At 44.7% G+C, this 17,424-nt stretch overlaps 1 protein-coding gene across 2 annotated transcripts in view; it reads right to left on the bottom strand.

Annotated features, from left to right (window-relative positions):
- The window catches only part of Rab23 (RAB23, member RAS oncogene family), a 35,983-nt gene extending 19,480 nt beyond the window's left edge, over positions 1-16,503 (bottom strand). The window contains exons 1-4 of one of the 2 annotated variants that reach the window (XM_036167112.1): positions 16,245-16,503; positions 9,041-9,137; positions 6,976-7,193; positions 4,103-4,188 (exon numbers count right to left, since the gene is read on the bottom strand). In XM_036167112.1, the coding sequence (XP_036023005.1) occupies positions 4,103-4,188; positions 6,976-7,130 (241 nt within the window). In that variant the 5' untranslated portion in view covers positions 7,131-7,193; positions 9,041-9,137; positions 16,245-16,503. Of the gene's footprint in view, positions 1-4,102; positions 4,189-6,975; positions 7,194-9,040; positions 9,138-15,888; positions 16,224-16,244 lie in introns of those variants that run through there. The other variant, XM_036167113.1, reaches the window with a different exon arrangement.
- Positions 16,504-17,424: the final 921 nt, after the last annotated feature.

The raw sequence follows: 17,424 nt of genomic DNA, 5'->3' as shown, positions 1-17,424 counted from the left end.
CAAAGGATTTTTTTGTTAGGGTGTCTTTCCTCACCTGCTACCTTCACTTCATGAAGCCCAACTGATGGTTATAGCATTCCTATTATATATCACATGTGATATAGTCCACAGCATTCCTATTATATATCACATGTGATATAGTATATAGCATTCCTTTTATATATCACATGCAATATTATGTCAGATATGGAGGACAAAAAATGCAGCTCAGATAATAAGGCTAATAGATTCAATATGATCCAGGAGTTTCTTCCTTAATGACTTTACCTGGCATACCTTTCTCTTTCTTTTTCTTTTTCTTTTTTTGAGACAGGGTCTTTCTACATAGTCCTGGCTTTCCTGGAACTCACTATGTAGACCACACTGGCCTTGAACTCACAGGGATCCTCCTTGTTCTGCCTCCAGAGTGCTCTGACTAAAGGCTGTGCCACCATGCCTGGCCATTCCTTTCTCTAGATTGCTTTTTTACCTACTCAGCCTCATCTAGATCAGATGCTAGGAAGGACCATCCTAATGATGGAAGACATTAAATATTTAATAAAATATTTGACACCTGCCATGTGTACAAAGGGGAGGACTGTGGATGAGACCCCAGAAAAGAAGTTGTGACTACAAAGGCAGATGGACTGATTAGAACTTCAGTGATGTGGAGAGGGTGGAATGTTACAGGTCCAGAGCCAAGTTATCTTGGCCTCCTTCAGTTCTTTTATGCCATTTATTGCCTATCTCTGTATGATTTAACATCCTTGTGGGAATGTTTGGACAGATTCCTAGCTCCTATTACCCCCAAAGCTAAGAATGCTGTTAGCATCTGCAGCCTGTATAGGAGATCTCCCCCACTTGCTGAATCTGCCAACCTGATGTACTCACCCATGTATCTGGAAAGTATGATTTATACTTTTTTGTTCATGTTACTTCATGAAACTGATGTCACATTAGAACCCAATAGGAACAACCCAAAATTGTGTTCCTGGGCCACATTAGAACCCAATAGGAACAACCCAAATTTGTGTTCCTGGGCCACATGGTCACTGGTGTTTGGCTCCAGAATAAACCACCTCCGTTTACTTTGAGGTACTGACACCATCTTCTTCATTGTGGGCCTAGAGTGGATGTCCACAGATGTAATGAGGGACTTGCTGTTTTCTCAGCTGGAAGAGGACAACCCTCTGGACAGCTGGTACTTGAATTCAAGCCTGGGAAAGAGTGGCTGAGAGCAAAGTGGACAGACCTACATGGAATAGGGAAGTGGGCGGGATAAAGAACAAGACCCACGTGGGGTGGGGCAGTGGGCAGGACAAGGGGCAAGAGTCACCCACGAAAGGACTGCATCTGGGAAGGAGCCATGCTCTTCATAGTAGCACAACAAAGCATGCACATAAAAATGTAGAAGAGAGGTAAATTTCAGACAGCAATGGAGGAGTTCAGAACATGCTACACCAGAACACAGCATGGCACTGTGGAGAACTGCCCCTGAGCAGGTCACAAACCCCAGGGTCTCCTGCCTTTTTCCTAAATGTGGGACACAAGACACTCAAGTGGGAAGGGACCACTGTCTCTAGAGGTGGTGGGGCACAGAGATGGATGTCAATAAATCACCTTGCCTGCTTCCCTATCATCTGTTCCCAGAACTCTTTCTTCATGAACTCTACGGCCAAAAGCACTAACGTTTAACTGTTTCTTTGGGTTTTCATGTCTTCGTGAAAGTTACTGTGTCACATAAAACATAAACGTGCATGCTGTGTAAAGTCAAGACCCTACTGTTATAGCTCAAGCTGGGCTCAGTCCGCTCTCCTCCTCTCAGCCTCCTGAATGCTAAGATTACAGGTGTGTGCTATCACGCCGGGCCTGGGGGCGTTCTCAGGCGGGTTTTGTTTTGTTTTGTTTGTCTGTTGTTTGTTTTATCATATACTTTAATCTTTGGCTCTTTTTTCTTGTAATTTCCCCCTTTCCTATAATGTTTTCATTTTCCTCTTCCCTCCTTCCCCTCTTCCCTCTGTGTGTTTTATATTTATTAGTGACACCTTGGGGACTTGGTAACCACAAACCAGCCCTGACTGATTTCTCCCTACAGCACACTTCCTCAAGAGTTCTGCAGGAACTACACGGGATCCCAAATGGCTTCCCAGTGTGATTCACGCTGTTGTGACCTATTTACAAGACAGCACGGGGTGGGTGTGGGTGAGATGGCTCAGCAGTTAAGTGCTAGTGGCTCTTCCAGAGGATGTAAGTTTGGCTCCCAGCACACACAGGGTGTAGCTAACAACCACCTGTAGCTCCAGCTTCAGAAGATCCACACCTTCTGATCTGGGTATATCAACCTTAATTTAGGGTAGGCTCCATTTTTTTTTTTTTTTTTTTTGGAGACAGGGTCTCTTTGTGTCTCTATGTAGCCCTGGAACTCACTATGTAGATCAGGCTGGCCTCAAACTCAAAGATATTGGCCTGCCTCCCTCTCTTGGGTGTTAGGATGACAGGCATAAACCACACCCAGCTAAATCTTAAAAATTAACAGCTAAAGGATATGCTACTTCCAGACTTTTCTATTAATCAAATCAATACAGCTTGTTTGTGGCTTAAGCCAATTTGAAATTACTTTTCTGTTTTCAGTGATCTTATGGAACCCCAAAGAAACCACAGAGGGATGCCGAATAAAGCATCTCTCAGTTTCTTCCCCAATTCAGTCTGTACTGGGGCAAATGTTCACCTTTGTAATTTACAAAATAACTGAAACAACAGAAGACCCACCAATTCCCTGCCCTCCTTGCTGTTTTAACATAACTGGATGAACAGTCAGTTACATTATCATGATGAGTTTTTACAGGATTGTATTTATAAATGTATGGCCATTTTAAGTTAAAATGATAAATTTGTAGAAACCAAAGCTACTTAAAGCCTTTTTATCCAAGGCAAACAGTAGAAAGGAATTTAAACATCATTTTCAGAATGCAAGCAACAACATTAGGAGCTTTTGTAGTTCTGGCAAAGCACAGATTTTATACACATATTAAAAAGAAATGGTATGATTTGTGATTACCCAAAAACTACTAAAGTAGAAAGGCCCTGTGGTATAGTGCTGTAATCTTAGTACCCAGGAGGCTGAGGCAGGAGAATCTAAGAGTATGTGCCTGGCTCAGGCTTCAATCCCCAGCAGCACCAAAACATAAAAATAAATACAATTATGGAGAAGAAAATAAACCAGATGCCAATGTGTCTGGAAGGAGGCATGAAAGAAATTGATGGGCCAGTTTGTGGCTGATTCTGTCTCCATGGCCTATGGCATATTGTGACTTTAAGGTGGGACAATCTGTCTACAGTACAAAGATGTGCTTCTTCACAAGATCTTTAGAAGAATACTGAACTGGAGCTTTTGAAAATTCTCTAAAATTACCTTTTTTAAATTTTTTTGAGACAAGTCTCCCTATATATCTCTAGCTGGCTTGGAACAGACCAGGCCGGACTCAAAACTTGCCATAATCCTCCTGTTCTGCCCCTGGTTCTGCCTCCTTAGTGCTGAACTGCCAGGTGTGTGCCACCATATCTGGCCAACACTATTTGTGTTATTGTTGCTGTTATTTTCTGGTCCTGGGGATTGAACTCAGGGCACAGTGCATGTTAGGTAACCGCTGTAACAAAGAGCTACACCCCAGACTATTTTATTCTTATAGAGAATAAAATAGAAACAAAGTGTGCTGGTTGGTACAGTCAACTTGACACAAACCTAGCCATGTCTGGGAAGAGGGAATCTTAATTGAGGAAATGCATCATAAGACTGGTCTGCAGGCAAGTCTGGAGGGATTTCTTAATTAATAACTGACGTAGGAGGGGCCTGCCCACCTTGGGCAGGTGTCCCTGCATGGCAGAAGAAAGCGGGCCAGTAAGCAGCACTTCTCGATGGTCTCTGCTCAGTTCCTGCCTTGAGTTCCTGCCCTGACTTCCCTCTGTGACAGAGTGTGACCTGAGCGCTGGAAGAGGAAATAAACCCTTGTCTCCCACAGTTGCTTTTGGTCATGGCGTTTTATCACAGCAACAGAAACCCTAAGTAAGACACCAAAAAAGCAGTGTTCTTTATCTAGCCCAAAGAGTAAGTTTTATATTTTACCTCGATAGTATGCCTTTGTTATTGCATCAAACTCCTCCTGGCCTGCGGTGTCCCACAACATTAGCCTGACATCTTCATCGTTAACTCTGAAACAAGAGATGAATTTATTCTACACAAAATGAAAAGGATTTATGCACATTTTTATTTTTCAAACCGAAAGTCCAAAAGCTCTATTTTGGTTTTCACTCTGAAAGTCAGAGCAAAATAACTTGAAATGATGGGGCTGTTCCCAGCAGTGAAAGCACAGCTAAAACATCACTCTCTGTCTGCCGGTGTTTTCTACAATGACAGGCCTAGTGGCTCTAAGATCAGCAGAACTGGGAAGGGGAGATCCTTGGGTTGGATCATCTCTCCTCTTATTACGCCATTCTAAATGGGGTTCAGTGCCCTATGGAAGGGATGAGGACAGGGAAGGAAGCAGCCTGCTTGCGGACCTCTACTTGTAGGTGATTCTCACCTCAGCAGCTGTGGTCTGGACCACTATGTGGTGCTAGAGGTCAAACCCAGGACCCTTTGCGTGCTAGTCAATGCTAGTCATGTGCTTTACCACTGAGCTATGCCCTCGGCTTTCAAATGTTATTGTGAATATGAAATTAGCAACTACAGAGCTGTCCTATTCCTGGAGATAACACAAGGTCATGTTCCTGGGCACCAGCTTGATAAATGCACAACTGTCATCCCAGGGCCAGATTCTGAAGCAGGACAATCTTGAATTTGTGTTATGTTATAAGACATTGTCTCGAAACAAAAAAGGAACTACTGTTTTTTTTTTCCATTAACTGATCAACATCTGACCTTGTTTTAAGTGTTTCTACTTAAAGACACCTTATTATATTATATGTTATTCATTGAACACTGAAACTCCTGTACGAACAACACTTATCTAACACAGTGGTCTTCTCCATAAGGCACACAGCCTTCCTGTGCTCAGAAGCACCAGACAGAGCTGCAGCGCTACAGCTGGAGGCCATGTGAGACAGACACTCACCAGAATGAAGGAGCGCGTGAAAAGGTAGCATACACAGAACAAAACAGGGCATGTTACTGTATAAGGGCTAAAATGAGAAGTACCACCTTGTTTGACCACAGCCAGCAAAGTGCACGGTGGACATCTCCAAGGTTTTGTAGCCCTCTGTCTATCTAATAAGTGACCACTAAGCAGGGACTCTGGGGTGATGAATGAATTTTAGCAAGGAGGTGAATTTGCAAACAAAGAGCCTATGAGGAAAGGCAGAAATGATGGCTCAGTGTTAACAGCAGGCACATATTACTCTCCTCCCCAAACCCCATCAGGCGCCTCACAACTGTCTGTAACTTGTGCTCCAAGGAAACTGCTGTCTCTGGCCTCTGCAGGCATCTGCACTTATGTGTACAAGCCCATCCCCCACCACACAACTAAAAAATCTGTTGTTAAAAAGCCTATTAATAATGAAAATCAACTAATAATCAAAACACTGATTTTTGTTTCAGGTACAAGTATAAAACACAAATATCATCAAGACAAAAGGAGTCTTCTTAAAGTATGTGTTAGGGAAGCAAACGCGGACGGACCACAAAGGCAGACCAGAGTCAACGATGACCATTATCTCTGCTGCAAGTTAGTAAGTGGGCAGTGAGTCAGGCACAATCTAAAGGAGCCTGGAAGGTTCTCAACATCAGTGACAAAAAGCATTATTCCCGAGGACTTCAGAGTCCACTTGGATTTACTGAAATAGGCATTCCTTTCTGTGGGCAAGTTTTTGGTTCTTTTTTTAAGATTTATTTATTTATTATGCATGTATGTCTGCAGGCCAGAAGAGGGCACAGATCTCATTACAGATGGTTGTGAGCCACCATGTGGTTGCTGGGAATTGAACTCTGGCCCTCTGGAACAGCAGTCACTGCTCTTAACCTCTGAGCCATCTCTCCAGCCCTCTGTGGGCAAGTTTAATACTCCCAAACCTGTCTTCTTTTAGTTCTTGAGGATAAAGGTATGTTATTGTATCTCTAACTTCTATGTAGTGTTGTTCAGTTTTTTAAAGGAAACATTTGGTGAGCAAATGTAATTCTGGACACTGAGAAGGTGGAGGCAGGAGGGTCAGGATTCAAGGCTAGCCTCTGCTCCACAGCAAGATCAAGGCCCCACTCAACCTACATGAGACCCTGACTCAAAAAAATAAAATTAAAAGAAAGAGGGAATCTAAACAAAAGGAGCCTCTCAAATGACAATTTTAGGACAGCTGAAATGCTCTGTCTAAACAACCCAGCAGGGAGAAATCAGTCAGGGCTGGTTTGTGGTTACCAAGTCCCCAAGGTGTCACTAATAAATATAAAACACACAGAGGGAAGAGGGGAAGGAGGGAAGAGGAAAATGAAAACATTATAGGAAAGGGGGAAATTACAAGAAAAAAGAGCCAAAGATTAAAGTATATGATAAAACAAACAACAGACAAACAAAACAAAACCCGCCTGAGAACGCCCCCAGGCCCGGCGTGATAGCACACACCTGTAATCTTAGCACTCGGGAGGCTGAGGAGGAGGAGAGCGGACTGAGGCCAGCTTGAGCTACAACAGTAGGAACCTGTCTCAAAACAAAAATATGGGCAGATGTGGCAGCAGACACCTGTGCAATACAAGTGCCTGAGAGGTAGAAGGAAGAGGACCGGAAGTTTAGGGTCATCCTTGGTTACAGAGCAAGTTCAAGGCCAGTGTGGGCAACATAAAGCCTTGTTTAAAAAACTGGACAAAACCAACGACCAACAACAAAACCCAATAGCACTAACTGCTGCGTGAGCCACGGAGCCCTGCTGCCTGGCTTGGACAGGAAGTTTCTCATTCCAGTAGTCTCGGACACTTTACAAATCAGAACGAAGGATAAAATGCCAAGTACATACTGAATCTGTCGCTCCAAAAAGTCAACACCGATGGTTTTCTTGTAGTCTTTTGTAAAAATGCCTTTGCAATATCGCTGAATCATGCTTGACTTTCCAACTGCTCCATTCCCTACGACCACCATCTTGATGGCTACTTCCATATCTTCTTCCAACATTTTTGAAACAGAAAAGTCTCTGGACCAGCTCTAATTCTAGGTGATCAGATCGTCTCTGCAAACCTATAATTTAAAATAAAAATATTTTTGTCAAGAAACGTCACGTTACATTGCAATAATCTATCCTAAGGCCAAGACTCCCAATCCACCTTTTTCCTTGTTAACCTTAGAAAGGTAAACACTGACACCTTTTCCGCACAATTCTTTCAGAGACAAAGACTAGGCATTTGAAGTACTGAATTTATTACTTAGCCTCTCCAAGACTCAGTTTCCTGGCAACAATATTCATCTCACAGAGTTGTTGACCAGGGAAGGATACACGTGAAAACCTTAGCAATGTGTGAGTTACACATGCAAACATTCATTTTATGTAATACAATCCCACACGGTGTAACAATAAATGCATTATTAGAAACAAACCTGGGAAACATGCTTTGCAACCTTAGAGGTGTCTTTTTTAAAAAGCACCCCAAAGAAACGTTTTGTGGAATGAAGTGCAGTCAGGTGTCTCACTGAGCTCTGGTTAACGGCTCAGTTCTCACATTACAATGAGCGCCGCACAAATCATCTCATGCCACAGATTCTTCGGTTTGAGACCAGTTATAGTTTACCAGATAATCAAGGTAATAGAATATGTATACTTTACTCTAAAAAGAATAGAAAGTCAATTTCCTATAGTTCTTCAAATGACATGCCCACTTGGCTATTATATTTCGGCTCCCTTAACTGAAAACCCATTACTACACGGACTGAACCTGAAATGCAAAAATATTCCTGAGCCTTCAGACTTGCCCCAGGTACTTCATAAACTTGTATGGTCCTAAGAATCTTCTAGAAGTCCTTGTGGAGATCTAGCCATACATAATCAGAAACCTCAGAGCCTTTGAGTCTAGTTGTGAAGAGAAGCACAAGCTGGCCCTGGCGGTGCTAACCCGCAATCCCAGCACTCAGGAAACATGAAGGAAGCTCATCATGAGTTTAAAGTTAGCCTGGTCTACAGTGAAATCACGTCTCAAAAACAGAACAAAACACACAAGAAAAGCCAAGAAGCAGAGAAGGGCACAGCTTAGCCTTGGCTTCCGGAGAGATGCCCGCGCTGCCACCTTTAGGACCCACCACTGCCCGTGCCTTTCAAGGCCATCCTTCCCTAAGATGACCACTGGCTCTCAGGACAACCAAAGTGAGGCCAGCTGTGCTCAGTGTGGGGCTCCTCTCTGCAAAGCAGCTGCAGGCTAGAGCTCCTTCCTTGAAATCCTCCTTCCCAGCTTTCATCCAGATTGCAGTCTTAAGGCTCTTCTCTTTAACCTTCCCAGGAATTTCCCCTAGAAGCCTCTGGGTTTTTGTTGTTGTTTTTTTTTCTCCTGAGACAAGGTTTCGCTGTGTAGTCCTGGCTATCCTGGAAGTCACTCTGTAGACCAGGCTGGCCTTGAACTCACAGAGATCCACCTGACTCTGCCTCCTGAGTGCTGGGATTAAAGGCGTGCGCCGCCGCCGCCGCCGCCGCCGCCGCCGCCGCCGCCACCACCACCACTGCAAGCCTCTTGCACTAATTCCATCCTGACATTTGCTCCTTAAAGAGCCCAGATGGATACGCTTCCCCACATGATTTTATGCCAAGTAAACATTAGAACCATGAGCCTATGTCAGTGCCTCTGGCCTGTGGCTGATGCTGGAACCGAGGAAAACTTTAAAGCGTGGTGATGTTTGGATCCTGTGCCCTGAAGCTTTGGTCTCCTGAACGCTTGGGAGCAAATCTAAACCTAGCAGGTGAGGTGGCAAATGCCATTCTCCCAGCCCTCAGAAGGCCAACTCAGGCCGGAGGGCAGCTGCACGTTCCAGGCCAGTATGGGCTACGTGGTGAGATGGCATCTCAGAAAACCAAAGTAACAATACACAGCTCCAATTCTTACCCAGATCTGACCTCCTTCATCCAGCTGGAGTGCACACTGGCTCAGTTCTAGGACGTCAACTTCCTTTCCTCTACCTCACAATTCTTCAGCCTAGAAGCTGAGAAGTTCCAAAAAGGGAAAAAAAAAAAAAAAATCAATGTCTACAGCAAAATTCCAGCAAGAAAAACCTTGTATTTTATCCTTTTAAATATATATACTCAGCTAAGCAGTGGTGGCACACACCTTTAATCCCAGCACTCAGGAGGCAGAGGTAGGCAGATCTCGGTGAGTTTGAGGTCAGCCTGGTCTACAGAGTGAGTTCCAGGACATCCAGGACTACACAAAGAAACCCTATCTTGTATGTGTACACACACACACACACACACACACACACACACACACACACGTTCAATAAATATGCACACACTGTTTCTCAGTCTCTCTGCTACACAACGACTCAGCAGTTAGCAGTGCATCTTTACAATCATGGGGACCAACCTTGAAATCCCAACATCTGTGTAACAAAGCTGGGTGTCTCCCATATACCTGTAACCCCAGATACAGGGAGGTTGAAGACAAAAGAATTTCTGGAGCTTGTTAGCTTACAGTCTAGCCAAGAAAATGAAAGTCTCAGGTTCAGAGAGAGGTCCTCCCTCAAAGTTACAGGTGGAGAATGATACAGAAGTATACCTGACACCCTCATCTGGCCTCTGTGCATGCACACAGACACTTGAACATACACTCCCAAGTGCACAGATACACATGCACAAAAACAAATAAATAATACAAAAATATATAGACTTCAGAGACACTTCTGATAGTCTAGACATTTTTTGTTCCATTCTCCAAGCATAACTAAAATCTCTGCACATGACATAAAGGGCACATAGGCCTCTGAAAAACAGGAAGGACAACCGGCTATAAGCTGTAGACACAAGGAACAGAATAAAAGTGAATTTACTTGGAGTTCTTTTTCTCTTTTGTTTCTCAAACTAGATTATGAAGAAGTCAAATAACCAACAAACAAGAAGACCTCAATAAAAGGCTACTCTCTTTAGCCAAAGGACCAGGAAAGGGGCAGCTGAGCAAGAAGCCAAGACAGGAAACACCCCCTCAGGGAAACACCCCCTCATGGAAACACCCCCTCATGACGACACCGCAGTGCCAAAGGGCAACTTAGAACTCGGATGGGAAGAAAAGGAGGTAGTCCTCCCTTTCCACCCGCACCACCACCCTGCATCTTAGAGACCACACAGGGAACTGAGATGCCCACTCCATCCACCACGTCCCCTTTCTCACCACCTTTACATCTCTTTCTTTTGGGGGGGGGGGAGTTCAGAGGAGGGCTATTAGAAAGCTTCACCTCTCACCATCCCTCAGAGGCGATGAGGCCATCTTCCCACCCACTGCAGCCTTAGTGGGGACCACAGGAGGATCAGTACTACAAAGTGCCTCTCCTCTTCCCGAAAAGGACAAACCCGGTGGGTGCCATCATGGGTGCCTCTTAACGGGATCCCTTCCCACCCTCAGTTTCAATGGAAGACATGTTAAGAAAGATACACAGACAATCAAAGTTTACAAGTGAAAATAACTACCACAGAAGGCTCAGTAGAGAGACTCAACGGCAGAACAGGGAGAACGGAGGGAGAAAACTCCATCATACAGTAGAAAATATCCAATCTGAACAACACAGCACACTACAGGAAAAAAAAGACAGAGCGTCAAAGACCGGAAGAGCTAAGAGAAAAAAATCTATTGGTATCACCAGAGTTAGGACAAGGAAGAGCAAAAGGATAGGGCTGAGAGGCACTGGACAAAATAAAGACTGAAGTACCCCAAAGTTGGAAAAAACACAAATCCAAAGAAGCTAACTGGACCCCAAATAAGGCAGACAAACCTAACAAAATCCAGACCCAAAACATATAAAATATTTGCAACTGAAGACACACCTTCAAAGCACTGAAAGACAGCGAGTTTAGTTTTTATCAGACTGCATGGGAGGGGCAGGGTCTTCTAGCGCAGAGGTAGGGGGCATGATTTACGGAAAAGGCCTTGGGTTCAACCCCCAGCATCACACCCTCCTGCCTCTGGCTAGGATTAGGAAGTATGGCCTTCTTGGAAGAAGTGTGCCACCATACCTGACTACAGAGATATTAAATAACAACATCAACCATAAAGGCCAAGAGAAAGAGCACATCACTTCGTGGGCACCGAAAGAAACAATCTGTCAGCACAGAACCACATCCCAGTAAAATCCTTCAGGAGTGAACCAGGAGGCAGGCCAGTTTCCGATCAGGAAAAAGTGAGACCATCTGCAGTCTGCACAAGAGAACAAAGAGAGGTTCCCGAGGCAGACTTCAAAAGGAAGACCATGGTACACACAAAAATACTGTGAATGCAAATCTTCTTGTCTCTCTCTTTACAATGTATGTGAAGAAAATGATTAAAATAATTATAATAAGATAAAGGAATATAAAAAGAGGATCTTATACTGGAACTGACAAAATGCTAACTCCAATACTCTTTGACTTACACACACATATATGTACACATGTGTACACACACACACCACACACACACACACACACACACACACACACACACACACACACAGTGTAACACCCAGAGCAAACATTCAAAAGCTCCTACAGATATACTAAAGAGCATAGATAGAAAAAAAAAAAGTTACCGAATCATACCTACATTTACAGAACTTTCCCCACAATAGAACATACTTCCTGTCAAGAACACACTAAGTGGGGCTGGGGAGGTGGCTAAGCAGTTAAGAGCACTCACTGATCTTCCAGAGGACCCAGCTCAATTCCCAGCACCCACACAATTCACAACTGTCTGTAATTCCAATCCAGGGGATCTGATGCCCTCTTCTGGCCTCTCTGGGTACCAGGCACATACACACAGTGACACACACACACACACACACACACACACACACACAGTGTACAGACATATGTGCAGGTAAAACACTTATTAACATTTGTTTAAAGAAAGGATTAGAGTGCACCGAGCATATGTTTTGCCAAGATAGAAAGTATTCTGAGCCATCAAGGAATACCGCTGTGCGCTGCGTCTCTTCAGAATGTCAGATGATACATTCATAGAATTTCACCAACATGGCCACCTACAGATGAGCGAGGCAACCAACAGACATGCTAACATAAACTGAAAAAGCGCACACGGCGTCAACCCTACACAGAGAGCTACTGGCAACTAAGGAATGCCGAGAGCAGGAGAACAGTTTCACCGAGAGAAGAGCACACCAACCGGTTAGCCAACACCAAATGGTCAGCACCGAAAACAAAGACGTACAAATGACATTACATGGACTGGCAGGTTGTAGTTAGACACATGTAACAATAATTAAATAAAGAGAAGCCATGAATTTGAAAGAGAGCAAGATGGGGTACATGGGAAGGTCCGGAGGGAGGAAAGAGAAAATGGTAAATGATGTAATTATAAACTTAAAAATAAAAATTTAAAAAAGAAATGTCAACAAATCTAAAATACTGAAAGCCATACAGTGTATTCACTGAACATAATAAACTCACACCAGAAACCAGTGACGGAATGAATAGGGAAACCTTGTTATTTTGAAATGAAAAATACTTTTCTAAAGGATTCAGAAACCTAGAGAGGTCACGGGGTGTGGCCTGTAATCCCAGCACTTGTTAGGCAGAAAGACCCTGAGGCTAAGACCAGCCTAGGCTATATGGCTAGACCCTGTCCTATATATATATATATATATATATATATATATATATATATATATATAATACATAGAGTATCTAATATATTATAAATAGGTAAGCATAGTAGGAAAGTACAATGTGGAACTGTGTGGGAAGCAGCTACAGAAAAAAGCTCCATTAGGTAAGAGTGTTCATCTTAATAACCTAAACTCTTAACCCGCGGGGCAGCCACAGAGCTAACCACTCAGGAGGCCACAGGACAGCAAGCTCCACCCCAGCCACTTACCAAGACACTCTCTCACAATGAAAAGTAAAAAGAAGGCTGAGTATGCAGATCAGGGGCACAGCACTTACCCAGCAGGCCTAAGGCCCCAGGTTTAAACCCCAGAATCATCATAAAATAAAGTCGGAAGAAACTGCACTGTCTAATTTTAAAACAGTGCAATTTGAAATCAAGAAGGTTCGATGCCGGCTAGAGGAGATCCACGCAGCCGTGCGGCCGAGGAGGAGGTTCAAGGCAGAGCCTCCCAAATGCAAAGCTTCACCTTATGTAGTTAACTTAAAATGCAGCACATAGGCACAGTTACAATGCAAGTCTATAGAACAGTCCATTCCTGACTGGGTTAAAGAGTTCTTAGTCAGGAAACCGGAAGACACAACAGGAGCGGAGAAACCAACAAACTAGACACCAAAAGTAAAAAACAACAGGGTGCTGCTCAGTGGTTCTCAACCTGTGGGTCATGACCCCCTTGACAAACGTCTAGCTCCAAAAGCACTTACATTACAATTCATAACGGTAGTAAAATTACAGTTAGGAAGTAGCAACCAAAATAACTTTGTGGCTGGGGGTCACCAGAGCATGAGGAACGGTATTAAAGGGTCACAGCGTTAGGAAGGTTGAGAACCCCTGTACAAGAGGATGACGGCTGGGCAGGTGAGAGCGTGCTGCACAAGACTAAATTCAGTACCCAGATCCCACGGTGGAAGGAGAGAACTGGCTCCCGGAAGCTGTCTTCTGACCTCCACATGTGCACATGGCATGTGCACACCTGCCCTCACACACACTCCATCTACCTGCCCAATCACAATAATATAATTTCAAAAAACGGAAAAACATTAACCAGGCCTGGTAGCACGCACCTGTAATCCCAGGATTTGGAACGTGAGGCAGGAGGATCAGAACCTCAAGATCATCCTCAGCCAGAGTGAGTTCCGGGCCAGTATGGGCTAAAGAGAGAGTCTCAAACCAAACCAAACCACCTAAACAACAAAGAAACAGCCCAGAAGGTGGTGCACACCTGAGATTCCTGCACTTTCCAGTCTGAGACAGGAGGGTAACAAGTTGAAGACTACACTGTGTACATAGTTTGAGGACCCTTTCACAAAAGCAAATAAATAAATATAAACATTTGTTGTTTCAAACGATGATGAATAAGGAAGGCAATGAATAGACAAGACACCGTCTAGGAGAAAACACTTTTAAAATACGTATCTGACACAACTGGCATCTAGAGCTTCAGAAGGAACCCTCAGGCTCAACACAAGAACACGCAACCGAGTTCAAAACAGACGGCACACACGCACAAGAGTGTGCATGGCACCTGAGTACACAGACAGATGTTCGATAACTGTGGCTATGATTTAACGGCCCATGATTCCCGATGACATCCCAGGGTGTGCATTGGTAAGCCGGCAGGAATGCAAAGGGACAGGGCCACTCTGGAGAATGGTTTTCACAGTGGAAGATACATCTGAAGAGCTGATATCCTGTATAATCCCCAAACATCACACAACTCAACACCCTACAGAACTAAAAACTTCTGTGGAACACACACACACACACACACACACACACATCTATGGCCATACCATCCTGATCATGTCTCATCTCAGAAGCTAGGTAGGTTGGATCTGGTACTTGGACGAGAGAATGGCTTACTTTCATTTTAATACATATTGATGTATTAGTGTTATGCCTGCGTGTCTGTGTGAAGGGATCATCAGATTCCCTAAAACTGCAGTTATAGGCAGCTGTGAGCCACCATGTGGGTGTGGGAATCTAACCGAGGTCCTCTGCAAGAAAAGCCAGTGTTCTTAACCAATGAGTCATTTCTCCAGCCCTATCACATCTATATACATAATCACTGAAACTGAAAACTACCCAAATGTCCTTCAATGGGTGGATAATATAATTAGATATATTTGGCACATTCACCCAATTAAACACTACTTAGCAATAAAAAAGGAGGGGGGGAATTATCCATACAGAAAACAATGTGGGAACAGACAATTGGCTCAATAGCACAGTGTTTGCCTAGCTTGACAAAGCCCTCGATTCCATGCCTAACACCACACACACCTGGCATGGTAGCACATATCTGTAATCCCAGCACTTGGGATGTGGAGGCGCAAGAATCATAACCTCTTGGCTACCCTTGGCTATTGGAGCAAGTTTGAGTCTAGTGTGAGCCACCTGAGATCTTGTCTCAAAGATAGATAGATAGACAGACAGACAGTCTCCAAAATAACCAATATGGATCCATCTTGAATCTCAAGGGCATTATATTTAGTCAGTGAAAAAGTTACCAGCATCCCAAACTGTTACACTTAAATGACATTCTGAAAGCATCAGTAACTCCGAGGAATCAAGAATAAGAAGTATGATATAAAGAGACAGCATAAGGTTTTAATAGATAGTAGGACCGGCTTTATAGCCTGACTGCATTGGTGATTACATGAAACTAAAACTCCAAAGTTTTTTTTTTTAATTATATAAAAGTTAAAAAATAATAAAACTTAAAAAAGACGTGAGAACAGTTTATAGCTCTGGGAATTACTGCTGAGATTCTCAGAAACTAGCGTTAAAACATTGCATCTCAGCATGCAGGAGGAAGAGGCAAATGCATCTCTGGCTTTGAGGCCAGCCTGTCTACATAGCAAATTCCAAGCCAGCCAAGCCAACATGATGAGACCCTGTCCCAAAATTACACACATTAGAAAACAAAAAGCCAAAAACTGCATCAAAATAAATATGTCCTTAGAAAGGTACAATTCTGAGTATAATTAAAAACTGACAGTAATTATAAATATCCTTCCCTTTCCACTTAAATCACTTAGCAACCCATACAGTCTTTCGCGTTAGCAAAGGATGGGTCAACTTACTAACGAACGGGTTGCTGGGTTTGGTTTTTACGTCGTGCAGCAGCCTGTACGTTTGCAAAAAGCACAGAATTGCTCTTGCCGCGCAGCGGTGTGCGGACCCTGCCTCGCCCGCCGGAGTGAAGTTCTTACACACTCGAGTTCCTGCTCCAGGGAAACCAAGGCGACGGACCGAGCGCCGGGCGGCGGCCGGGAGCGATGGCACGGAGCGGTCCAGCCGGTCCGCGCGCGGGCTGTCCCCAGGAGGACCGGGGAGAGCGCAGCCCGCCGCAGCCCCGGTCCCCGCCCACAGCGACTTCCCGGCCCCGCCACCCGGGAGCCCGCAGCCCCCGAGCCGAGGCCGCGCAGGCCGCACTCACCTCCTGCCCGCAGCCCGGAACCCTCGGCACCGAGCCCGCAGCCCGGAACCTGGAACCCGCAGCACCGAGTCCGGAACCCACAGCCCGCAGCACCGAGCCCGGCTCCTCCCCGCGGACGCCTCGCACCCGCTCCGCTCTTTCAGAACGATTATGATTTTTTTCTAACGAACTTTATTAGGAATCCCGATGCACGGAGACACTCGTCGCCCACTCCGGTTGGGATGAAGGGCGCGCCAGGCTCCCGCCCGCCACGCAGAAGAGCATGCGCCACCTCGACTGCGCATGCTCCTCCGTGCCGGCCCCGCCCCGCGCTGGCGGTGAAAGAGCGGGCTAGGTTTGCAGAGCCTCAGGCCTTTGGTACCCAAGGAGACCAAGGTGAGCAGGATGTGCAAACCTGCTGAAGGAGTTCTCCGTTTCCCTTTCAGGAGCCCCACAAGTCTGCCACTAACTGGGACGCACCTGGTAGCATTGGAGTGGTAGAGTGAGCCAAACAATCTTGAGTGAAGACGAACTCATGCAGCTCGCAGGGTATGACTGGACAAAATAGAAGCCTGAGATCCTTAACCATCTAGCACCAACCGACAAATGAAAAGGCCCTGCAAAAAGCAATCCAAATTGGCCTCAAACGTGTCGTGACAGCACATGTCTGTGATCCTAGGACCCCAGATGATGGGAAGAAGATCAGGAAGTCAAGGCCATCCTGAATGACAAGAGACCCTGTCTCAAAATAAATAAACGGGTATCCGTTGCTTCTATATACCTCAAAATAAAACAGAAAATGGTGATCTAAAACACCAAGTGTTGAGAAGAATATGGCATAACTGAATTTGATTGTGGTGCTGGAGAAACTTCTTTGAAAAACAAGGACAGTTTGTTACAGTTGTGCACCCTGTGACCCACAGGTCCTTGGTCACACAGCTGATAGGAAATGTACTTATGATGTACAGGCAGACAGGTGTCAGAAGACCCATGGCTGCTCTAGTCCTAATAGTCCTCAAATGGGAATAACTCAAAAGACCATCAACTGACAATCAGTCATGACTAGACCATCTGTATTGTGTAATGGAAACGCTGCACAGTAATGCAAAGGACCTTCTGAAGCTGTAGACAACAACACAGAAAATGACAGAAATTTACAGTTGAACATAAAATGTTAGACACAAAAGCACATGTCATATGT

The sequence above is a fragment of the Onychomys torridus genome, chromosome 18, assembly GCF_903995425.1.
Source record: "Onychomys torridus chromosome 18, mOncTor1.1, whole genome shotgun sequence".
NCBI lineage: Eukaryota > Metazoa > Chordata > Mammalia > Rodentia > Cricetidae > Onychomys > Onychomys torridus.
This window is presented reverse-complemented; position numbering and strand designations above follow the sequence as displayed.